The sequence below is a fragment of the Colias croceus genome, chromosome 1 (assembly GCF_905220415.1).
Source record: "Colias croceus chromosome 1, ilColCroc2.1".
Taxonomy (NCBI): Eukaryota; Metazoa; Arthropoda; class Insecta; order Lepidoptera; family Pieridae; genus Colias; species Colias croceus.
The window spans coordinates 4,696,730-4,724,186 of NC_059537.1; the positions used below are offsets into that span (position 1 = coordinate 4,696,730).

Here is a 27,457-nt window from a genome sequence, read left to right on the forward strand (position 1 = left end):
AAAACTTCGTAAAATATTACGCATTCTTCGTGAATCCAAATTAACATAATTTAAAATAGGTACCTATTACATCAAAAAAATCCAAAAGGTTTCATGAATGCCGATTATTCGCTTAGCATCTGTATTGTTTAGGGTGCTAAGAAAATGGAGGCGTTATACCCACTTATTATTCAATGCCTTCGAATAAAGGGGACTGAGAGCTTTCCCGAGCTCCGTGATTTGACTCATTTTTCCAAAGTAACATAATAAGTGGCTCTTTGAAAAATAACATTGAAACAACCCTTGGAAATTTTTCAATAGAGAATGGAGCATGTTTAACAAATTGCGTAACCTTTTGTGAATCGCACGCAACGAGAGTGCAAAATAAAGTTATAGGTACCTAGAATAAATTGTATTGCTTTTATTGTTAAGAAGAAATTATTAGATCTTGATTACCTACAATTCTAAAAGGTACATTTTCTTCCACTTATATCGGTTTAAAATATCGAATGTCTGTTCGAAACTCTATATGTTAGTAGAGTAGGTAAGGTATTGAACTCTTTATTGGAAAGACTTTACATCATTACATTTTGTCAAAAATATTATAGATGATTTTTCTATATAAGTAGATGGTTTTGTATACAAACAGTGATTAAGTATGTGTGAAAACACCAATAATTCCAATACCATTTGCGCCCATAGTTGAAATTAAACAAATCGATCCGCCACGCAATCAGAACAACAAAAAACTAATTGACAACAATCAACAATGTTGTAACAAAAAACAATTTTCTATTATTCTCATTAATAACGATTAGAAAAAATCGATTCACACCTTTGGTGCGCTAATATGACAAATGCTTGTGGCGGCGCGGCTCAAAGACGTTCGGGGCAAAGCGCCGCGGGGCGCAGGCCTTGCCTAATATTAATTATCTGTATCAGGGAACACCTTTGAAAGATTATAGCACTTGATGGGATAATGCAATCTTCATATTGTTTCGGTGATACGCGTTTTCATAAGTTTATATTGGGTGAAATAACAAATGATTACATGACTACTTCAGAGCTAAGAAATAAAAGTCTTTTTGTGACTAAAAATGATTGAGTTCCTAAGTTTCTTGCATATTACGTTTATTTTAAGAAAATACACTGACGATTTTTTATAACAATAACATTTTAAATACAAAACTTTATCGTTAATTTGAAAAGTTGTGTAATTTTATTCATTTTAACCACCCATTTTTCATACATTCAATTTGTGGTTCGTTTAATAGTTGCCCCGGGCTATGACATGTGTTGCCGGCCGAGGGTTGGTTCACAATATAAAATCTAAACCACTATATACCCTATCTATTATTAACACTGACCGCTACCTTACACTAGTTTGTGGCGAGTTTCCATACGGAAATAACTTCTATGCATAATATTACGATACTTGTTCGTGGCTATACCTACATAGTAGAAGGATCAAAAATATGAAATAATTTGTGAGTAACACAATTAATCTGTTCCAAATTAGATATGGTTTTGATTGGTTGCATTTTAATTTAAAATATATTGCAATTTTTTGTAGGTAGATACATATACATAAGGATACAAATATAGTTTCAATACGGATTACTTATTAAATAAAATTCTAAATGAGGAACTCTCTCGCTTCACTAATAGAGAAACTAGATGTTGCCCCATTCTGCAAAATTAAATATCCATTTCAACGCGAATCTTTTTATTTTTCCTTGTTTTTCCTTAGCTTATCACATCTACGTGGGTCGCCTCAATATATGGTTATTCCTTTCATTCATAAATTTGTTAAAAACTGGCAGAATTTTAATGTGTTTAGAACATTAGGATTTCATGAAATTCTCTATGAAATTTTTAGTTCCTAAAATATATTAATTTCGGAGCTGAGTGAAAAGTGTTTGTGTGTCATAAATTCATTGGACGAATTCAAGGAAAATGTGCTACACGTGTAGGTCCCTACTATCACTACAAGATCACTACATATTTATTTGACATGAAATTCGCGGTTTCTGTAGAATGAAACTGACACGAAATTTACACCTAGACATATCATGTTTGTACAGTGTCATTTGAACATTTACTTTTTATTTTCATTATAAATAAAAATACTGCATTTAATTGTTGTTGAACATTAAATAATAAATCATGTTTGAGTATTTTCCATAATAATGGGATCAATAACACCGACTCGACTGCACACAAACCCGACATTGTCCATTGCAGTCACATAAATAATCTCCAACAACAAATATTGTAATAACTGGAGTAAAATACATGCAAATGTCGGACAGACCAAAATCAATTCACGGAACGATGTTCTTAAAAACTAATTTTGATGTTAACAAAACCATTAGCAGATTAAACTCCTTTTAAATCCCGACGAAGACATGTAGCGTTTACGGACACAAAACGTTTCGAATCTTAAATGTAGAGCGTTAATGTTTAGATTTGTTTATCCTGTAACAAACGTAAAATTTTATGAGAACATTAAAGTTAAGTGGGAAATCCGAAAAGGAGTGATACGAGCAAGCGAGCAGATGTCGGCGCGGCGTTGATTCAAACTCAATTATTTACACTCAATAAAAAGGACATTATACGAGTATTAGAAAATAACCCGCTAAACTCTCGCATGGACTCGGACTGTTTACGATATATCATTAAACAGACCTATTAAAAACTTAGCCTATCTGTGTTCAGTTTGAAAGAGAAAACTTCAATATTTAATCCTGCATTATAAAAGTTAAGAAGCTTAGGAATATTTTCATAAAAATCATAATGCTTACAATAGCGATTGAATTTACGTATTAATCTTAAGTATAAAGATGCGTATATATGCCATAAAAGTGGATTGTGTTTGAAAATGTGAACGTTTAGTTAGTAGCTGCTCCCTAAAAAAGTAGGTCTCTAATGGATCATGAAATAATATTTTCAAATTCAAATTTTTTTTTTCAAATTCAAATTCAAATATTTTATTCCATGAACATGGGTACAATACAAGGTGTTATACAAATATGAGGTCCAGCCATATTCTACCCGTCAAGGCATATGGAATTACAATTAATAATTTTATCCTAAATTTTAATATTAGATATTATTAAATTATCAAATTCTCGATAGACATAATATTCTCGATAGACAATATTGTTTGGTTCAATGATAATTTCAAATTAATTTTACATTAAAAGAAAGTTTGAAATGCTGTCTGGCAACTTTTCACAGGCTACTCTGCTTTTCTTTTTCCCCATTCTTCTTCCATAGGTTAGTAGTTTTAAGATTAGTTTTATTCGAAAATTCCGTGTTTTTTTCCAGCTATATTTTCTTTAAGGAGGTAGGTGTACCTACTGTCTATTGACAAAATTCATTTGCTATTATAAATTTGGTTCTTGGAGTTGAATTTCGCCTTACTTATGCTAAAATAATTACTGGTTAATTTAAAGATTTTTGGAAATGGTATTTTCAGGCTCACGGTAAATTTAACCGTAGATATTATATTTTATGGTGATCATTTACAATTAACGATTGATATAACCATATAATATTATGAAGAATTATTCAACATTTCGCACTATAATATAAATACATCAAGTTTACCTGTAGGTAAGTGTTAATAACTGTTCGATTAATGATTGCCTCTTACCACCAACATAATTCCCATTGTAAAACCATTAGCCGGCGATACTAGTAGATATTTATAATCCACCATGCTTAATCGGCCAAGTTTTACGACGTCCTTGACTCGGTCACGGCGAATATCGGTATTGGATAAAAAATCACAGGTAGAGGCAAATATTTGTGAACAATTTGTTGAAGTCACACATAATAACAAGGTGGAGGCGTTTGTTTCTTCTGTGTGATCAGAGCGGGCGGCGACTTCAAAGGGAATATTAGCTCGGTTTATGCCAACATGATTGCTCCTATGAGTGTTGCCCGTGAAAAAAGAATCGATTATAATAACCATTCTTGGCACATTTTTGACAGCTTTTTTTCTAAACTCGTTCATTTTTTACAAACACTCGTAGACCCGTAGGCTCGTAGCGCTTTGTTCGTGATTGTTTTTGCTGTGTGATTTAAATGTATTCGAAGTTGAGGTTTTGCAACTTTATGGTTATATGTATTTTACATTTGTATTGTATTGTACAATATAATAATTCAAATATGTATAATAATAATGCAAGGGGTGTTGGAAGGTTTCCGTGCCTCATAAAATTCATACTGCCTTGTAATCCTATCACTCATGCTCTTTCCAAAGAGGAATATGTCATTATTGTAGACGTTCTCAACTTTATCACATTTTGAATATTTAAATACAATAAAAAATTAAACATATTCGTACTGTTTACAGCAACATGTTTTTGCTACGCTCATTCAAAAGTAGTTAAGTGAAAAATAGCTCTACCATAGTTCTACCTAATTTTCCGAAGTTGGTTGGCTGTAGGTACTGGCTAGTAAAAATAAACATATTTTTCAGTATGTTTCACATGGAGCCTTAAATTCAATATCACGTGTTAGGGAGCTTCCAATTATATCGTTTCTATTGAATTTGGGAATAAGTAGATAATAATCTTGCGCAAAACTGAATTGTTTTAGAATTCACACATTAAAATATTAGTAAAATGTACTGCCCCTTTATTTAATTCTGCTTTAATGCATTTAAAAAATAAATAATATGCGTATAATAAACGTAAATGACATTGCTACCGAAACGAAATCACCACAATGCGTTTTAAATTGCATAGCGAAGTTGTAACTTAAAATGATTTTAAAAGAGGGTAACTTTATGCTTTAATGTTTTGATGCAAACAGTTATAGCAGCTGTTTGGAAAAAATCTACCTATTATAGTATCTATTATAGTTTTATAATTTATTTTTTATTTCATTTTCAGCAGTTATAATTAGGCGATGGTGAAAAATGATGTACACTTATTTTTTTTAAACGACGAATGACGAAAAACGACCTAATTGCGGACGAAGTCGCGGGCAACAGCTAGTAATATTATAAATGCGAAAGTAACTCTGTCTGTCTGTCTGTTACTCAATCACGCCTAAACTACTGAACCAATTTACCTAGGTACATGAAATTTGGTATGGAGATATTTTGATACCCGAGAAAGGCTACTTTTTATCCCAGGAAATTGACGCAATCCCGGAAATCCCACGGGAACGGGAACTACGCGGGTTTTCCTTTGAAAACGCGGGCGAAGCCGCGGGCGGAAAGCTAGTTTCTAATAAAGTTAACATCAAAATGATTCAGGAGTCCTACTTTCTTACTTCAAAAGTAACAAATTTCATATTCAGCTGAAAGGCGGTAAAATTGTTGAAGTGATTTTATTACACGCTTTATATTAGCTTCACCTGTATGTTTGTATGTTTGTAACCGACTTCTTTGGGCGCGATTTTGACCCACTTTAAATGGCCAGATTTCGTTCAAACTTTGTAGATTTATTGAGGACCGATGACAATACAGTAATTTGATAAAATTTTCTATTTTTTAGTTCGGTTTTCTATAAAAAGCGTGTTTTTTAGTTTTTTTTAACTATTATTATTATTATGATACTAACGATTTCGTATTAGTGGCGTAGCTAGGGGGACAAGGGCCCTGGTGCATTGGGAAAGAATCGGGCCCTCCTCCTCCCCTCTTTCCGCGTAGTTTTAACTTATATTTGCCTTCAAAATTATTGATAAGAATAAGAATAAGAATAGAAAACAGTAAGTGAACTTATCTCTAGTAGACTAAATCCATACGTCGTCTCTATTAGACTCTCCATGTGTTTAATAGAAGAAAAAGGGAATAAATAAACAACGACGCACATGACAATATAGAATATTTATTAGGTATACAGATGAGATTAAAAAATGGAAAAAAACGATTTTTAACAGAATTCGCCCAATTCACAATCTCTTGCGCGCTTTAATTTTTGCGAATTCGTCTATAATTTCACTCAAATCCAAGTTTGATGCCTCATTTTCTATTGCAATTAACGATAAATGTCGGAGGCGATCTTGTCGAATGCTGTTTTACTGGAAACATTGATGAATTTAGTGTATCGAACTGTAAACAATCCAGTGTAACTGTTAAAATCTCGGTTAAGACAGGAAAATTCTCTGTTCCACTGTAAAATGAAGTGGGTACCCCGTTGTTTAAGCAGTTTACACTGCAATAATTACTGTTTCTTTTTTTCCGTTAAGTACCTAGCTCATTTGTCAATTTGAATTTGAGTTTAGAATAACGTTGTTTATTTTTTGTTGTCGATCATGTTGAGAGCTATCATAGATTATACGGTTACCGTTGTGCTGCAACCGGTATCGAATACAAATTTTGTCATCGGAAATTTTTTTAGCGAAAATGAGTTCTAGCAGAATTTGGTGCCAGATGGATGGATGTGCGGAATAGAAATCATAGCATTAGTGGTGATACTTGATGAAATAAGGCTGGTAGTAGGGAATTACGAACAGTCAGCGACACACCTAGCGTCAACTATTGTAGTACGTCCCAGACCCCAGAAAGTTGAAAACATCGTCACAAATATCATAAATGAGAACTCATGCAAGGCAAGAGCGAATGAAAGTTTCATTAAAAAGTTGATGGGTGGAATTGGCGAATTGGCCTCACTACCGTCAAGCACGTGAGCTCATCGCTGATCCAATGTACTACGGGCGTACTCATCAAAACTACCAAATAACCGAACTAACGATAACAAACAGCACACGCTTGGCGCATGTATTGGAAACAAGGTTGGAAATGTTGAATAAGGAGTTCTATAATTGTCGATTTGAAAAAAAAAATAAAAAAATGGCTTGAGCCTGCTCACAAGATTTTTTTTATTTAAAAATTTTTTTTCAAAGCTGAGGTTTGAGGGCCCCCTGAGCTCGGGGGCCCTGGTGCACTGCACCACCTGGCCATATGATAGCTACGCCACTGTGTAAATAGCGAACAACCTGTTTACGTAGGTACCTACTTTAATACCTATGGAAATTTAATACAGTTTATTTTTATCTAGGTACCTATGTTTTGATGAATTTTGTAAATTTTTGGTTGGATGGGAATTTTGGTGTGACCAAACCATTAGCATAACGTCATAAGCTTATGTCAATTAGTATAGATAGAAAAATTCTATTCATTAGCGTGTCTGCCATTTGTCTCGAGGCCCATATATCTAGTAACTAGTTTATTATCATACATATTAGGTAATCGTTATGTAGGTACTAAAGTAGTAGGTACACTTAAGATTAAGTCTAAGTTTATGGAGAAGATATAAAATTTTACATTAAATTACCTACATTTTATACTAGATACACAGGTAATCAGTTTCTAGTTCCTACCAAGTTTTATTTGAGCATTTAAAGATTAACTATTTTACAGTAATAAACCGGGTTTAATATTATCAACAATGTTTCAATTTGTAATGTTCCTATATTGAAGCAATAACGTTTACCTATGTATAAGTAACCTGAGACGAAAATCAGTCAAATCTATAATATAAAAATGAATCCCAAAATGTGTTGGTAAGCGCATAACTTTAGAACAGCTGAACCGATTTCTTTAATTCTTTTTTTATTATATTCCTTGAAGTACGAGGATGGTTCTTATGTAGTGAAAACGTGAATATGTACCACGGGCGAAGCCGGGGCGGACCGCTAATCTATATAATAAAAATGACTCGCTAAATGTGTTGGTAAGCGCAAAACTCGAGAACGACTGAACCGATTTCGTTAATTCTTTTTTTATAATTTTCCATGAAGTACGAGGATGGTTCATATCGAGAGAAAACGTGAACATGTACCACGGGTGAAGCTGGGGCGGACCGCTAGTACAAGATAAAAATAATGTTTTTCAACATTTTTGTTTTTTATTTGTATTTCTCATTGAGTTAATTATTGTAGGATATAAAGTCCTATCCGATCCGGTTGGATAACAGAGAAAATTAGAAATTCAAAAGTTTAGCACGTATACGTATTGTGACGTAGATAACTAGATATATCTACCTAAAGAAATATAAATTTTACGAAAATGCCGCTCTATCGGAATCACTATTGTTACGTTATTATTAACCCTATCGTTATCTACCAATTATTCTATTTGTTTCCTGCTTAAAAATATAAGGACGAAAACCTAGTAGGGGCATATCTAAATACCTTGTGTCTTTCAGTAAGTATACCTAGGTATACGTAGGTAATTGATTCAACAAAGTTGCAATAAACGTTTTCACAGTTAATTATTACGTAAATGTATTTACTGCCTTATATGTATTTTGCATACAAATCAATAACTTTTAACATAAATGCACCGTATACCTACTAATTAGCCTGTAGGTAGCTCTGGGAAGACGCGTCTATCAACTGAGCTTAAAAAGTTATGCCTATTATTACGTTTTTCTCATGTGTTATTCTAAGAATAGATACTGAAATACCTACAAGTGGCTAATTAAGATATGTAATTATATTGTTTAGTAAATGAGTTACGATTTACGTAGGTATGCAATTAGTCCGTAATAGCTATTAGGTACCTGATTAGATGGCTTGTTACATTGTAAAAATTGCATGGAGTTTAATTCAGACAAATATAGAGCTTAATTTACTGCATCTTGTTAATCCTTCTGGTTTGAAATTGTAATTATATTAATGTTCTTTTTGTGCTATTAATGGTAATTAAAACTTAGGTTTAATGTTACTGGTTCATCAATTAAAAATATATTGCTCATCACTATTATAGTATTAAAGGAGTAAAAAAAAAATATTTTTTTACTATTAAGTAGAATGACCTTTTTAAAATGCTTGAAGCTATACTCTGAAACGTTTGATAGCCACCACATACCTATTTGGTTTTGAATTTTTTGTCATACCTATTTAATATTAATATTTATTTATTAGATATTAGATAAAAGATCATGTCTAGCATATAAAAATGTAAAAGCTTTATTTTTGTTTCGCAAATAATATTTTAGAGAAAACTTTTTCTTTATAATTTTTTCCTGCGTTATTTACAGCGGCGTAGGTATAAACAAGATTATTAGGTACAAATCAATGTATAACGATCGGCCTGAATCCAACGTGCTCTCAACACCACTAAGTACTACTTCTTTAATCATTGCAATTTCGAAACAAGCTCAAGTGTCGGTGTCGAATAAATTTTGTATAATGTAAACGTGATAACAATTTAAATTCTTCTGTAACGGGTCCGGAGCCGACAAAAACAAAAGCAAAGTAAGATGACGGCGATTGGTGCGTGGCGAGGAGGGAGGCGCCTGCACTCGCGGCCCCGCCTTGCCGCGCCGCGACTCGTGCCCGCTCGCCCAGTTCTTATCTTCCATTAACTAGTGAGAGACGTGCTGCCTGAAAACACGACGCGAATACACACAAACGTTTCAGTGCTAAATTATGCCTCGGCCGACCCGTGAATCGTACGGGGACCAGAAACCACCGTTCTCATACATCGCGCTCACGGCCATGGCCATCTGGAGTTCGCCGGAACGCATGTTGCCCTTATCGGAGATCTACCGGTTCATCACCGATCGGTTTCCATACTACAGGCGGAACACACAGCGGTGGCAGAACTCTCTGCGCCACAATCTCTCCTTCAACGACTGCTTTGTAAAGGTACCGCGGAGACCAGACCGGCCCGGCAAAGGCGCCTATTGGACACTTCATCCACAAGCATTTGACATGTTCGAAAACGGATCTCTATTACGTAGACGTAAGAGATTCAAGTTGCATAAAGGAGAGAAGGATAGTTTGAACGCTGAATTGGCAGCACTGGCCAGTTTCAATAGGGCGTTTCTGGCGCGGCAGGCGGGATCTGCGCCAGCGTCCGGGATGTCAGGTGGAATGTACGCACCGATGGCGATGTGTTCGCGGCCTAGTCCAGATCCTGTAGATGCACCAGACACATCAGCGTTGTTGCCGGCGGGACCGCGGCCTCGTCGAGCGTTTACGATAGATGCCCTTCTAGAGCCTGAGCCGAGGCAGTCGTCCCCCTCCCCTCCTCCGGCGCCGCAGCCTCACTACCCCCTGCCGCTACCAGCTCCGTATCTCCTGGCGGCGCAGAGGTACCACGCGGAGCTGTTGGCTGGACTGCAGCAATCCTGCTTACCACCGCTGTGGACGTGGCGGGATACGAGTCAATTCTCACATTATACGCTTAATTCATGAATGGTGAGTACTTGAATACCTTATTGGAAGTGTGTTATTCTTAGCCCATGAACATATAACACATAACGCTTACTTCTTTTGAACTATTTTTAATGTCAAAATTTATAAGAAGCACTGGTTTTAGAAATGATTGAGTTGAGCGATGCTCTTTGCGCGAAATGTGGCAGTAAAATAACATTATAAGTAGTTATTTCATAATAAAATGAAGTAAAGTATCATCATAATTTATTCAACAAACATGAAAGTGTCGTATAAAGTCGACGGGTAAATGGTCGTTTAAAGGAAAATTATTATTTTCTTATATGAAATAATTTAACAATGCTATTTATACTGTAAACGTAAGGACAACGTTTAGGTACATGATGAACGCAATATATTATTTGCAAGTGCTATAAAAATTATAGGATCATATAAATTTTTTTATCTAATAAAATAACCGGAAGGACTAATTTACAAAAAAGTTCAAACAAATCAAGTTGAATTGAACAACACAAATTATAATTGGAGAAACAAATGTATAGGTTAAAATAATAGAAATCTAGATACTCATCTACTCCTTCCTACATCTACTCATTTTAGATTTTAACAATCTAGTTGGAAATATCTTAGGATCTGCCAGGTATTTTAAAACAAACTTGTTTTTAGAAGAGTTAACTCTCAGTTTAAGACTTTCCAGGTTTTACACAATCTATAAACCTGAAAAATGACAGCGTTATAGGTGTAGGTAGGTGTAGGTCATCTAGCGCCTCAAATTTCACACACTGAAAATAATCCTACTTTAAGAAATCATGGTAAACTTTTCTAATTTCTCTCTCTATAATTATTTCAAGTTTCCTATATGGATATTATTTCATTACTTTCCATAAGAAACTTTCTAAATGGTTATCTGCCCATCAGGCCTAGCCAAATAGCAAATACTGTAGGTAGTAGAATAGGATGGAATTGACATGCCTACCCATCCCGTCCGACTAGTGCCCTTCCGGCCTCCTCCACTCAAGCGACAGCCCAAGCCGAGGTTCGAGATCCCCGTCAAGGGGGGACGCCCTTGCGCATGTCGCTATACCAGGGTGTACCTTCAGTTCAGCCATGCGTCCGCGTTAAAATGTAGTAGCCCTTCTGGCTAACATTGAGAATCACCACACAAAAAAAAATGCCTACCCAAACTAAAAGGCGGGTGCGGGGAGCCTTGGCGAGAGCAGCCTAAAGAAAATATTGTTGTGTAAAGCAGCTCGGTCACTGTGGACGTGCTCTGCCGAGTGCCGAGGAAAATGGCGGCTCACGGTTTTTCATTGGCCGAACCACGTCAACACTAAGTCGTAAAGATTTTTTCGTTTTGCCATTTGTTCAGACCTGCAACTCTTTTATATTCGATTGTAACGGACAATAGAATATCAAAAACTGTCAATTTTTTTAAGAATGCAGAAGGAAGCAGCTAAAATTGTCAAAGGAGAATGGCGAAACTGGGCCTAACTGTTACAGAAATCATAATATATTTAAAATTCATTATGTTATTTTTAGTAATTCTTGGTAAAATATTTACTTCTGATTCTATGGGAAAACAAATCTTTGAAAAAAAAGATAATGTGTTCACTACCGGCATTGTTATTTAGATTTCTATGACTACCGGTCTTATCAAGCAGAGATTGTCAGTGTTGTCAGGAGTAAAAAAGTCGAATATATCGATTAATACGAATGAATGTCTATATTTTATTTTTAATTTTATTGAATTCAAATGCTTTATAAATCAGAAGCAAAACTTAACTTATTTTTAACACATATCTTAATTTATTTAGATCATTCTATAAAATATAAACATGTTTTACTTAATCAATAATAATTATAACATTTTTATTTATGTAGCTGGCCATTAATAAAATGTCAAATTATTAATCATAATTGTGTCAGTTATGAGTGATTTGTTTATGTTTGTTGTTTGACATTTGAGTGAAGTTTTAGGCCCTTCTCCCATTACGATACGCATAGGCGATTCAAGTATCCTGCAAGTCTCGGAGACTAGTCGCCGCGGAGTATCTCACATACATTTTTATGTAGGCTCGCACACTACGCTACTGCTATCCTACACGTCCGCGACTAGTATAGCACTACTCACCGTGTCGGTCGCTTTTGCATCGCGTCTCGACTCTCGCGCGTATCTCTTCGTTAGAAAGATAAAAATATCTAATCATCATGTTGTAGTTCTCGTTCGGCTACAAAAAATCTACAATTTATGTTTCTTTCAATATATGGATGAATCCAGTACTTCTTACTCTTACGTTGGCGTCTTCTATTTCTATAAAAAAGAAAAACTGCAAGAGCTTCTTCGTCACTGGAATTGCTGATTGCTCGACATAACGACGTAACTGTTGTTGCAATAAATAAATGAATTATTATTATTATAACGTCGGTCCACAAAAACGAGGCACAATAATGATGAATTTAGTCATTTTTCAGTCGCATAATATGCGAGCATCGGGTAGCCAGCAAAATATATCTAAGTAGTATTCTACGCGAGTATCGTATTCTAGAAGTATCGTACCTAATGGCAGAAGGGCCTTAGTAACGTTATATTCAAAATTGATCTTAATCAATATCCCAATATCTCTGCTATCCCATAGAAAAGATCTATAATTATTATATTCATAGAGTCTGTATATTTTTATCTATTTAATCACCCATAAATCATCAGTGTAACGATCAGGCCCAGAGTCCTATGGGAGTTTGCCATTCTCCTTTCTCGAATGCAGGATAGCAAATGAAAAGAAAATTTTGAGACATTAAAAAGCTTAATTAGTCGATATAAAAAGTCAAAATGGTACAATATGTACATACCTACTTATGAATGATTACGTACTATTTAACACATACTCTCACCTCTACGTTTATATATCTTATATTATTACGTTTTATATATCTACGGGTATTTATAGGCATGATGCTCCGGATTCTTAATACCAATAATAATATGTATTTTCTAATAATAATAATAATGTCTTAATATTTCACTTTTGAATGGTTTAGTCATTTAATTATTTGAATAAAAGCGACTCTATCTGCTTTTATAGAGTCAATTTGAATAGTATTGATATATAAATTTATAATATATAGTATTGATATATTAAATCGCCTCCATTTTGTTTAGACTCAATTATTATAAAAAAAATGGATAACACAATTATAAATTTAACGTAAGACAACAATTATAAATTTTAAAGTCTATATGACACTTAAAACATTTACGCAATATTAATTTTTTTAATTTTACGTGAATAATGTATTTTACAAAATTCTCTATCAAATATCTAGGAAGTACTACTACCTACTTAAAAAAAAATATTCCTTCCTCCCGCGATCGTTCATCAAAATATTCCTGCCATTCGGATAAACATTTATCCTTCACGTATTTAAAATGATCCGAGTACAATGGAGTGACCTCCAAGGGTACCCCATCTATTGCTGCTTGTTTGGCTAATAAATCAACCTCATCGTTCTCTTTGAGCTGAATATGAGAAGGGATCCATTGTAAGATTATCTCTTTATTATTAGCTTTTAAGTTCAAAATTAACTCTAAAATTTTATAGGCAATCGGTACTCCTCTCACTTGAGAGGCACAGCGAGCCAAATGTTGCAATGAGCTTTTAGAGTCAGTTAAAATGACAAAATGTCCGAAATTTAAAGATTGAATATAAGCCAAAGCTTCCGCGATAGCAATCAATTCCATATGCATAATGGATATCTCCGAATCAATTTTGAACTTAAGGCTGCATCCAAGAAATGAATCCAACACGGCCGCACCACCACTACTTGCGCATTTAGAGCCATCAGTGTAAACTTTGTGATGTAATCCATATTTATGAAGGATGAATTGGGAACAAATAGACTCAAGAGTACGGTGATGGTAAGTGCGTTTGGCACGATCTACTGACGGGATGGTATCTGAAATAAAAGCCTGAACATTTATATTACTAACCCAAGTATCCATCGAGAACATCTCAAGTCGACCACAACTCTGTAATCTCAGTGAAGATAATCCGGCTTGTGATCGAACAAGAAGGGGAAGCTTTTTATTATTCCAATACCTTGATCGACTCAGTGAAAACAGTTCATTTAGCGCCGTAGTTGCTAAGTTACTTTTATACGACCTACACTTTAACCAAAACTTCCCCGCCAGATACCTTCTTCGAATAAACAGAGGCGGAAGACAAAGGTCATTCTCCATAACATGAATAGGGGTACTACGTATATAGCCACCTATTACACGCAAAGCCTGATTTTGAACTTTATCCAATTTGAGCAATGAACTTTTAGCTGCATTATCATATAAAAAACAAGCGAAATCTATTCGGCTACGAATGAGAGAAATATAAAGCCGTCTTATATGTTTTTGATGATTCCCCCAACCGGGGCCAGCCAATACTTTTAGGATATTAATATGCCTAGATACTTTAACGACCAACTCCTCTATGTGCTTTTTCCATCTTAAAGAACAATCCAACCACATGCCCAAATATTTGACGTCATTCACGACAGGTAACAAATCATTATCAAAACTTAAATCTACTAACGTTCTATTAGTTCCCCTTTTGAAAACACACACCTTACTTTTAGAAGTTGAGATTGTAAGACCCAAACCATTTAGAAAATTAATAAAAATGTTTCCTGCTGATTGCACATCCTGTACAGCACGAAATAAATTTTTATTTGACGCAAATAAAACAAAGTCATCGGCATATTGAGATATTTTAACACTCTGAATATTTTTACAAATTTTATACGTGGCAACATTAAAAAGCAATGGTGATATTGGATCACCTTGAGCTAAGCCCCGTCCAGATGATCGCGTCACAACTCCAGCCTCAGTTTCAATCCTGAGACGCCTTTCACTTAAATACGACCAAAGATAATTACAAATTTTTGACCCGGCTTCTACTTCGTCTAAAGTTTTTAACACAGCACTTATATCCAAGTTATCATAGGCACTTTTTATATCAAAGAAACAGGCTACAGTTGCAGCGCCTGTTGAAAAACTTGATTGAATATTAGACACAAGAAATGTAAGACTATCAAAACAACCGCGAGAGCGACGGAAACCAACAACACTATGGGAGAAAAGATCATTCGATTCAAAATGCCACTCTAGCTTTTTATTTAAAATTGAATGGAAAATTTTACAAATGCACGATAACAAAGCGATAGGACGAAATGTAGGCGGAGTATTGACTTCGCAGTTAGGTTTAGGAATAGGAATTATCTTAGCTGTTCGCCATTGGGAGGGCACAAATCCAACTAATAAAAATGAATTGTATAGTTGAAGTAATAATAGCTTCCCCACCAGCGGTAAGTGTCGTATCATTGAAAATGAAATGTCATCACACCCCGGAGCAGTATCCGATTTTTTAATAGAATTATCTAGTTCTTGAATAGTTATTGCTGATTCTAATTTAGTATTCCTGGACGAAAAGGTGGGTTGTGCAGGGCACACATACATAGGCGCTAGATTTACAAGTAAAGCCTCCGCCCTATCTTTGCTTACCATGTATCCAGTCGATCTAACATGATGCCCTTTAAGCCACTTCATTTTACGCCACATGTCCGAAGATGAGGTGGAGTGATCAATAGACGTACAAAAGCGCTGCCAAGATTTATTCTTTGCGACCCGAATAATTCTTTGAGCATTAGAAATCTTTTCTTTGAGTACGTCTAGATTAGCTGGAGAAGGACAGCTTCTAAAAATTGACAGAGCTAAACGACGTTCAGCAACCGCCTTTGAAACCTCTGCATTCCAGTAGGGTTTGGGTTTAAACTTATCACAAAAGAATTGGGGTATTTTCTTGTATGGAATTATTCTATCAGCAGCAGATACCAAAGTTTGTTCAAATAAATCATAAAAGTCTTGTAAATTTGAGGGAATGTTAAAATTATTAAATGATTGTTCTAAAAATAAAGTATAGGCATCCCAATCACAATTATTGAAATTTCTACGTTTAATAAACGATCTCCTATCATATGTGGACGATGACAGCTTTATAATTAAATGGTCACTTCCTAATGACTCGTTAGTGACTTTCCAAGAAAACAAAGTTGCCAAATCTGTAGAGACAAATGATATATCAGGAGTGGATTGTTGTAGAATACCATCAACGAGCCGCAATCTTGTGAAATTTCCATTGTTTAAGTAAATAAAGTTATTATCTATCGATGCGTTCAAAACCTGTGCCCCTCTTTGATCAGATTTATAAGACCAACCAACATGGTGTGCATTAAAATCACCCAGAATTAAAGTCTTACAACCGAAACCAGAAAACACATAATCCCAGTCATTTTGAGAAGTCGGGACAGTGGATGGGCAATAGACACTCAAAATATGCTCAATATGCCGACAATTAAGAATTTTGATATGCAACAATTCAATACCAACATTCGAACTTTGATGACTACTATAGGTACACTTAACAGACTTATGCGTGAGAATAGCTACTCCACCATAACCATCTATTCTATCGGAACGAAAAATGTTATAATCACTTATTCTCAAATCAGACTCACGCATAAGCCATGTCTCGCTTAACACGGCAACATGAATTTTTTCATGATTTAATAAAGATTCCAAACTAATGAGCTTAGGGCGTAAACTTTGGCAATTCCATTGTATAATATTAATAATGCTAACTCGATCGTCCTCAACCATTATTTTTTAATGACTCAAATAGATCTTCAATTGAAAAACTACTCACTCCCTTAGATAATATAATCCACTGCGTGCACATTGTAACTATTTGATGAATTTTCTCGTCCAGTGATTGTTTACCAAATGCGACATTACACAACTTCGCCAAGAGGCGAAAGAAACTTAATCCCTCCACCAGTTCCTTTCGACCTTCCTCACTTAGTCTTGAAGGCTGTGGCTGTTGTTGTCTTTGAGGTGTGTGATCTTGGATATCCATTTGTGCCGAAGATATATTCTCCATCGAGGGAAATGGCGTGTCTCGTCCAGACATGGCATTTTTCTGTCTCCTTTGCTTCCGGCGGATACCAATATTACTCGATGTAGCTGGCTGGGGGGTATCAAACAGATGAGACATTAGATGTTCATTTTTTTCTGCGACAACATCTTGATTCTCTATAGAGTCAGGTAAAATCAGGGGGGTAGGTTCCGGTAATTCTACAGGTATTGGGCTAGGAGGCACGTAAATAGTAAGCGCTTTTTTGTAGGTGCAGTTAAACTCTGACATTATCTCTCGTAATCTCCTTTCTTTTTTAAACACCGGGCAAATTTTTTGTAGTGCCATATGGTTACCAGAGCAGTTAACACAACAGAATGATGTAACTGTACAGTTTTCGTGGTTATTAGCACACTTGGGGCAAACAACTTTCTTAGAAGGACACACCAAACGCCTATGGCCAAACTTCCAACATCGAGAGCACTGCGTGACAGGAAAAACATAGGGATCCACATTGATACGTAAGCCATAAATAGATACATGACTGGGAAGAGCTGACCCTTTAAAACACAGTCGGATAGCTTCGCACTTCTCCCAAGAACCCACACCCTTGTCATTAAAATTTCTCTGATTTAATCTCTTTACAGAGATTAGTTCGATGTTGCTTGATATATTACGCAATAATTCCTCCTCAGAAACGTCCAATTCGATATTTTTTATTACTCCATACGACATCCCCACCTCAGATGACCTTTGACATTTCCATCCCAAATCTTCAAAAGCCTTGCACTCAACAAAACGCTTTGCAAATCTCTCCTCCTCGAATGTAATGCTCATTTTATATTGTAATAAATATTTAATACGAGATATACCGCCAATCTTATTTTCGCTGAATAAACGGGCTAATGTGAACTGTTTAGGTAACACAGAACTGCTTGTGACAATTTTTTCCTCCATCTCGTTTCTACTGCCTGCACGCACAACTTTACGCTTTCTAGAAACAATATTCCAATCCTCCTCCGACGAATTCTCCTCCCGTATCCTCGACCTCTTCCTATTCACATCCTCCGTTCCCATATCTAATACATCACCGCTTTCAATAATACGTTCCTCAGATCCGCTTACATTATTCTCCGCAATATCAACTCCACCAATTTCGCCCGTATTGTCTAAGTCATACGGTTCGTTTTCCATAGTGCGCTGACTCGACCCGGCCGCGGGTCGAGCCGTGCAATGATAAGATAAGATAAGGTACGAAGATAAGACAAAGCTAGTACAAACACAACCAATCAGAAGGAATGCGTATGCACAACCGAATATTATTAAACATTATAAATGATACATACTCTTATAAAAGCTCTTCAGGCTTATCCATGTGGCGAATAAATTAGACGGCTTATTATATTCAGTCAAATTATGTATCATAAATAGTAAAATAAATTTTCCTTTAAGACGATAACCACTAATAGCATGTGGGTGTAACATAAAGAAGGTTGGACTCAGCACTCATTGACTCTACAGTGTGGTTTCTTAAATTTTAAAAATAACAGATAGAGTTTAACTAATAAACTAGTAGTTTTTTATAATAAGGGAGAATATACAGTTAAAGCACTCTACTATTTCATACTGACCAACAATTTTTGTTGTTTCAATTTACTCTGTACTGATATTATAAAGCTAAAGAGTTTGTTTGTTACTTTGTTTGATTGAACAAGCTAATATCGGGAACTAATAGTCAATTAGAAAACTATCAGCGTTAGTTTATTTGTCGAGGAAGATTATAGGCTTATAATATAATTATGCTAAGATCCATAGGAACAGAGAAATGCGGGTAAAGTAACGGGGCATAGGCAGTTTTAAATAAAGCTATTACGGTAGAAGATGATGCAGCCCTGTTATCTATGTTCAACTTTCAAATATGTATATCGAATCTAACCTAACAAATCCGTGGGGTCCGCGTGACATCAGTTTATTTAGATACATATCGAAGCGATCTACTTACATCGGCCTCAGTATCTTGTCAATAGCCATAATGAGTTGGTATCAGGAAAAATGCCTATATCTATATATTATTTATACAGTGTGGAAATTTTCGTTGGGCCCTGGAGGGAAAGTACTTGAAATACTAAAGATAGCGAATTTGCTGAAAGGAAACATTCCTTTATTTTTAAAAAGAAATAGAACTGCATTCAAAGATTTTCGAAAATTCACTTGCTTCGACCGGGAATCGAACTAACTAAGAATGTATACGGTTCATTTCTACATGATCAATCTATCGAGTCCTACATTAATACCTTAATAGGTATAAAAGTGAAGTCCCATGTCCCCTAGTGGGATAAGGGGCAGATGCATTATACACCTGCACCGATCAATTTTCTTTAGGGACAAATAGGTGATCAGACTTCTGTGTCCTACAAGACCGAGACATTTTTTTTTCTTCGTCTCCACCGGGAATCGAACCCAGGACCCCTCGGTGCTACGCTCACGCGTCAACCACTGTACCAAAGAGGCGGACCTTAATAGGTACCTACCTAATCTACAATTTAAAAGTCTATCTGTACCTCCAATTGTCATGGTATGAGTTAAAGTGTTATAAGTAAACGTTTAAATTTTAATAATGTTTAAAATAGACTATATTCGTTAATCATTTTGTTAACTATTATTAATTTTAACTAAAGGAATTACTGCAAAACTTAATGAATATGGCCGCTACTTTTCTAATTCGCAATTTTCACGATTTAGTTTAGAACAAAATTATCTCGTATCTGAGGATAGGTATAGTATGGAGAGATAACGTTGGTATATTTGACCAATAAATAATACGTGGAAAATAAAATGAATTAATTATGTAAAAACTCTATCTTGAAATTTAAGGCCTTTAATAAATGTGATACGTACGGAGCTCTATAGCCTCTACATTACCTACTTATTCATCACTATTTTCAACAAAACATTTCCAAATATGAGTTCAGTCATTTACTTCTTCTTCAATCTTAACACTAACAATAACATCTACGTTAGGTGGTAGGTAGGTTACCAAGATCCTAGGCTTACTAAATGTGAATGATTGCAGATTTTCTATTAAAACCACGTGGAGTCCATAGTTTATTGGAGTACCTACTTATATACTTAAAGCTTGCAAAATGTGTTTGGGTTATTTTACTAAAATTCTCTATGTAGACTGTAGAGTTAGAAATGTTCTAAAATAGGTATCAATTGCACATATTATAGAAATTGCCTTGATTTGTCGTTTGATTGGAAACATTTAACTCTTTAAAGGTTGTTAGGGTAAATCACGTATGAAATTAAAGAGATACCTACCAATTGATTAAAGCGTTTTATATTATTTATGTATGAGAATACCTTTGAAAACACAGATCCTGAAGATAGTATTAAAAATTATATATTTTACAGTCTATAGATACTATCAATAAATTATATAGGTACCAAATTATATAGGTGCCAAATTATACCTAATCCTTTTTCGTTTACGGAAATATTCAATTACATACCTAAATTTTACTTTTTAATCCATTTTTCATAATTCTGTAATTGTAACATTTATAATATTAGTTAAGTACTTTTTTTTTTGGTTTTCATGGCAAGAAGATGTGACTATTAGTTAAGTAGGTACATATTCATTTTATTCATGCAACCTTTTTCTTTGTCCACAGATAATCTACTCCATAAGCAAGATCTCAATAGTTCTAGTAATAATAAACAGTAGAGGCACCTCATATAAAGCCTAGTGTTAGATTGTATTAAATTGAGAACAGAGTGATTTTGCGTTCAGAAACATAAACTAAACATTTATAAATACGAGAAGTGTGTTGAAAGAAAACTGGATTAGAAGAATGAGACAATTTTAGGGAAAATATGGCCTGTTTTCATGAAGGTATGTTTCTACAATAATTTAGCTGAGTATCCACTCGTCTTCGATTCAGGGAAAGGAAATGTATGCCTAACTAGTACCTAGAGTTATATTATTATCTCTGACCTAACCAAGTAACAAACTTATGAAAGATTGTAAATTATATAATAGATGCTTTACGATTAAATACACTATACTTTGATAAGAGTAAAGTATTTAGACATGACTATACAATATGACATGAGGAAAATATAGTTTCTTCTATGTAGTAAAAGCTTATTAAGAGACATTAAAAGTCCGCTAAATCACTAGAGGTAACATTTTAAGTTAACTACCTTAAAATATGCTACAAACTATCATCACGGAACTCAATAATTATAATATGCTTAAATGATTACAATATGTATCAACAACAACTACCTAATTTTATTTTTTGCAATGCAGCGTGTGTAGCAACATTTATTTTTCATGCATACAACATTTAGAATTTGTAATATTACTACTACAAATAATACTAGTGGATACTCAGCTTTATATTTATAATCTACTAAGGAATTAAACAATGGTTTAATTAATGAAATGTCTGTAACTATGTGTATCATGTACCTATATGGCTACGTGTATCATCAAGGCTCTTAGGATTTTGATTTTGTATTAAATAGGTAGGTATCTTGAAAGGACAAAGTATATATGTGTAGATATTTTGGGTTTAAATATTTTTTATTTATATAAGAATTCATATTATAGATATTAATATGTTGTTATGTTTCTTTTTATATACTTGAAAATACTTATTATGTGTTTAAGAATTGTTAAAGACTGTATGGATACTTAATTTATAAATGTACTTTTATTTTACGTTTCAACTCAATATAATTAGTAATGAAAACAAACTTGGTAGTTGGAAAAAAAACTGATCATTGAATTGAACCTTTTTATTCAGAAAAAAATCAAATATACAGGGTTACTTGAAAAACACCAGCAACCTCGTAGGACAAGATAGCTAACATCATAAGTAACAACATTTGTTCTATGACTTTTGGCATAACGCAATAAATTATTTTTAAATGATTTTTTAAACTTTTATTGTACTCTCCTAACATTTGTAAGTCTAAATATAAATTTATAAAGAATAGAAAAAATTCGATCACGAGGCGGGACTTGAACCCGCATCCTTCGCGCCATTCCGGGGCGGATGCCTAACCAACTCAGCCACTCGTGACCCGCCTGAGCAATCGAATTTATTCTATCCTTTCAGTTTTATGTGTCTTAAGGGACACACCGCGCGCCATCTATTGAGATGATTTAACAACCATTTCAACCAATATGAAGCACTACGCTACTACGCTCAATAGATGGCGCGCGGTGTGTCCCTTAAGACACATAAAACTGAAAGGATAGAATAAATTCGATTGCTCAGGCGGGTCACGAGTGGCTGAGTTGGTTAGGCATCCGCCCCGGAATGGCGCGAAGGATGCGGGTTCAAGTCCCGCCTCGTGATCGAATTTTTTCTATTCTTTATAAATTTATATTTATAAAGCATTTGAATGCCATAAAAACCAAAAAATATAAATTCAAGAAAAGGTCGTGTTCCATCGTTACAATATTGTATTCACTGAAAAGTGCTTCATATTGGTTGAAATGGTTGTTAAATCATCTCAATAGATGGCGCGCGGTGTGTCCCTTAAGACACATAAAACTGAAAGGATAGAATAAATTCGATTGCTCAGGCGGGTCACGAGTGGCTGAGTTGGTTAGGCATCCGCCCCGGAATGGCGCGAAGGATGCGGGTTCAAGTCCCGCCTCGTGATCGAATTTTTTCTATTCTTTATAAATTTATATTTATAAAGCATTTGAATGCCATAAAAACCAAAAAATATAAATTCAAGAAAAGGTCGTGTTCCATCGTTACAATATTGTATTCACTGAAAAGTGCTTCATATTGGTTGAAATGGTTGTTAAATCATCTCAATAGATGGCGCGCGGTGTGTCCCTTAAGACACATAAAACTGAAAGGATAGAATAAATTCGATTGCTCAGGCGGGTCACGAGTGGCTGAGTTGGTTAGGCATCCGCCCCGGAATGGCGCGAAGGATGCGGGTTCAAGTCCCGCCTCGTGATCGAATTTTTTCTATTCTTTATAAATTTATATTTATAAAGCATTTGAATGCCATAAAAACCAAAAAATATAAATTCAAGAAAAGGTCGTGTTCCATCGTTACAATATTGTATTCACTGAAAAGTGCTTCATATTGGTTGAAATGGTTGTTAAATCATCTCAATAGATGGCGCGCGGTGTGTCCCTTAAGACACATAAAACTGAAAGGATAGAATAAATTCGATTGCTCAGGCGGGTCACGAGTGGCTGAGTTGGTTAGGCATCCGCCCCGGAATGGCGCGAAGGATGCGGGTTCAAGTCCCGCCTCGTGATCGAATTTTTTCTATTCTTTATAAATTTATATTTATAAAGCATTTGAATGCCATAAAAACCAAAAAATATAAATTCATTTGTAAGTCTATGTTCTATTCATTATCGGATGGTCGACGCGACACCCCCTTCCCCCTCTCGTTCACTTCTTGTTTACGTAATTTTTGGGAGGCGTAGAGTTTATAATATTCAAACGGAAAATTAAATGAACATTAATTTTTGTATGAAAATAAAATCTAACAAATTATCAAAAGTCGTAGAACAAATGTTGTTGCTTATAATGTTAGCTATCTTGTCCTGCGAGGTTGCCGGTGTTTTACAAGTAACCCTGTATACCCAAAATGATTACTGAATTATTTGTCAAATAAAAATATTCAAACACATTTTTTAAAAAGTATTCCAGTATACCACGAGAATATACCTACTAGGCGACTCTACGGTACAAGAGAATAAATTAAATTTTTGTTTTCAGGAAAAGTTCCAACATATAACTCAATGCCGTGGATATTCCCAAGTATAATTATTGTTTAGACAACGTTTTAATTAATTTATGTAGATTTCCAAACTGTGATATTTGTGTTAGCGTTCAATTGTAAATATGTACAGCTATAGTATATAATTATAAGCAATAAAGTATTAATTTATTGTAACTGTAATGAAGAGAAAATATAACGTATGTGTTAACCGTTTTTGGTGTTTTAATTAATTAGTGAATTTTGTTTATTAATTGCACTATTAATTTCCCAACTTTAATTAAAAGATAGTTATCAGTCAAGTTACGATTTGAATCTGGTATTATTCTTGATATGTAAAAAACAAAAGTTCACAGAACATGTTTAATGAACTTAATAATTTTGGTCTATTATTTTGTTTACAAAAAAACTCGATGAAATAAGCTGCCTTTTTTAATTAGTATTTACTGCTTTTTAATGATAATCTTGTGTGAATAATTCTGAGAACTAACTACTATATTAAATTAAATGTTATTATGTGACATTTTCTCCCAAACTAAGATAATATGAGTCAGTTATTCTGCAGCAGCTTTGCAGAAATATTTATTTATTTATTTCTGCTAAAGGTTAAAGGGGATAATGTACAATATCATGATCTCTTACGAGAATCCTCTTATTCAAATTCATATTGGATGAATCACGAATCGCTCTTTGATAAAGGTTACTTCTATGGAAATAATAATATAATTTTTTGTAATGCGTGCAAAATGCTCTATTGGATAAAGTCTCTTGATTTTATATTTTAAACTTCAGACTATTTAAGAGTGGGCATAAAGCCAGAGAATTTCTAAAGTTATGGGCCCCGCCCTAGCGCGCCATGCCGCGCGCAATCATTCTTCCATCATACACGGCTCACCGTACTTACGTAAAGTTCATCGGACGCTAAATTAAACACAATATTCTTCGCGCGTTCAACGCGTATTTTCGGTAGTTAGTATGCAGTGAAGTTGAAATCATGGCAAATTATGTAATATGATAATTTATTATTATTTTTTAATTTTTATTTATCATTATTGATGATAATCTATACGTATATAATAAAACAGTAAAAAAAGTGTATACGTATGTAATATATTCAAAAAAACGATATTAGGGAAACAGTATAGAGCACGAATCCGTAAAAAATTCTGTCTGTTTGTTTATGTCCGTTTGTTTGTATGATTTGAATGAATGTTAAATTGTTGTGTTTATACTTTATATTATATTTATTATATACTAGCTTTCCGCCCGCGGCATCGCCCGCGCAGTCAAAGAAAAACCCGCATAATTCCCGTTCCCGTGGGATTTCCGCGATAAAACCTATCCTATGTCCTTTCTCGGGTATCAAAATATCTCTATACCAAATTTTATGCAAATTGGTTCAGTAGGCGTGATTGAGAGTTACTTTCACATTTACAATATTAGTACAATATTAGTATACTTATTAGTACAAGGTAAATTAGCTTGGAGAAATATTTGCATATCTAGTGGTGTGTATATTACTCAGATCTTAGAGCGCGTTTCCACTATAACGTTCAGGCCTATACAAAAATGTTTCGATATCCTTACATTACTATTTAATTTTATACTTATTCCTAGCAACACTCTGATTTTTGTTTTCAATAAAAACAAGTTTTTATTTGAAAGAAAATGGTTTTGACTTTATAAAAAAAAATAATTATCATTCAATTTCACGTTCTTGAGCAAACGACAAAACGACTACCGTGAAACAATAAAATATCGTGTCCATAATAATTTGTTTCGTTATTAATATTTGACCATAATAATTACGAAACAAAACAAATAAATAAATCGTCACTTGATAGTTGAAAGTGGAAACACGCACAAAACCAGAATAAACCAGTTTACGCTGTCCGCAGGTACCACGTGCAGTCCGTGAGTCGCTTGGTACCGTTAGAACATAAAGCACACATTTCATTCAAAAGTTATAATTATTACGTAATTGTTAAATTTTGTATTTGTTGATTGTTGTTATTATTTGTTATTATTGTTATAATATTTGTTGAAGTGTTTAATTTGTGTGTAAGTGTTGTAACTTTATATTGTTAATTGTTAATGTAAAAGTTATACGTATGTTAAATGTGCAAATATTAAAATAAAGTTTCATCTTTTTCAGAGGAGAAACACATATAGTTTAATTTAAAATCCCATATACAGGGTTATTTGTAAAACACCGGCAACCTCGCAGGACAAGATAGCTAACATCATAAGTAACATTTGTTCTACGACTTTTGGCTGTTGGCATAACGAAATAAATTATTTTTAAATGATTTGTTGTTCTACTCATCATCGAAAGAACAACCGCGACGCGACGCCCCCTTTCCCCTCCCGTTCGCTTCTTGTTTACGTAATTTTTGTGATGCGCGTAGAGTTTATAATATTCAAACGGAAAATGAAATGAACATTTATTTTTTTATGAAAATAAAATCTAACAAAATATCAAAAGTCGTAGAACAATTATTAATGTTGTTACTTATGATGTAAGGTATCTTGTCCTGCGAGGTTGCTGGTGTTTTACAAGTAACCCTGTATATATAATAAAAACTAAAAATAAAATGTTGTTTTTTTTATTTGCTGACCATACACTACTACAAACGCAAAAATTTAGCAAAATTAGAAAATCCCCGAATTTGCATTCGCGAGTGTATTCATACTTAGGGTTGCCAAACAGTATTCTACTGTTTTTCACTAAATTATACTTTTTACTGTTTAACAAATAAAAAGTATTTATACAAAAGACTGTTTTCAGCATCAAAGTGCAGACACATAATATAGACAGATATAATGTGTTACATTTAGACGCTCACAATTTTTTTTTATTTAGTCAGAGGGCACACACTACAATAAATACTGTTTAATATTTTTTTTACACGGTCGTAAGAGACGCCATGGACAGAGACCGGTGGAGGCAAATCATCCGCTCCAGATGCAACCCTGATGCTGACCACGATCCTCAGACATGAGGGACCGACAAGAGAGAGAGAGAGAGACCTGAATAATGAATATACGTACTTTATTTCTTGTAAAAAAAGTTGCAACCCTATTCATAGTGTTTGTTTATAATATAGGAGTGGCAAGGTCGCCGTCGCGTCGTGCGCAATTGCTGCTATCACCGTCGCTTGAAACCGGCGCTCCAAAAATGGATATTCCATCTTTTGATTCACGCGCAGGACTGTCGCGAAATTTCTCTTATTGGATTTCGTATGTAGGCATTGTACTGAATGTTGTTTCATATGAGCGCAATCGAGAGCGCTCCGTTTCGCGTGTTACTTATGAATGATATATGTATTTTATTTGTAACTAGCGGTCCACCCCGGCTTCGCCCGTACATTTTTACATTTTCTCTACATGAGAACCATCCTTCATCCTTCAAGGGATACAATAAAAAAAGAATTATCGAAATCGGTTCAGCCGTTCACACGTGATACCGTGACAACGCGAAACGGGTTTCATTTTTATATATACAAATATTTAGACGAGTAAAGTTACTTATTTTATTTAATTTTACGATAGATTTCAAATAATGAGCAGGTATAACTTTATAATTTACTAGAGGTCCGCC

The 27,457-nt window shown here is 34.5% G+C and overlaps 1 protein-coding gene across 2 annotated transcripts; it reads left to right on the forward strand.

The window, feature by feature from the left end:
- The first annotated feature begins 9,314 nt into the window (after positions 1-9,314).
- LOC123692815 (fork head domain-containing protein FD4-like) lies at positions 9,315-24,072 on the forward strand. Of its 2 annotated transcripts, XR_006751602.1 has the most exons (3): positions 9,315-10,149; positions 20,759-20,979; positions 23,856-24,072. XR_006751602.1 is itself a non-coding variant. In XM_045637616.1 (2 exons), exon 1 carries the CDS (start codon positions 9,376-9,378, stop codon positions 10,144-10,146), a length of 771 nt encoding a protein of 256 aa, XP_045493572.1. In that variant the 5' UTR covers positions 9,315-9,375; the 3' UTR covers positions 10,147-10,149; positions 20,759-20,980. The 2 variants fall into 2 exon arrangements, 1 of the variants encoding a protein (XP_045493572.1); XM_045637616.1 differs by lacking the exon at positions 23,856-24,072 and having other exon boundaries at positions 20,759-20,980.
- Positions 24,073-27,457: the final 3,385 nt, after the last annotated feature.

Coding starts and splice junctions, on each gene's coding strand:
- LOC123692815 (XM_045637616.1), top strand. CDS start 9,376: ATGCCTCGGCCGACCCGTGAATCGTACGGGGACCAGAAACCACCGTTC.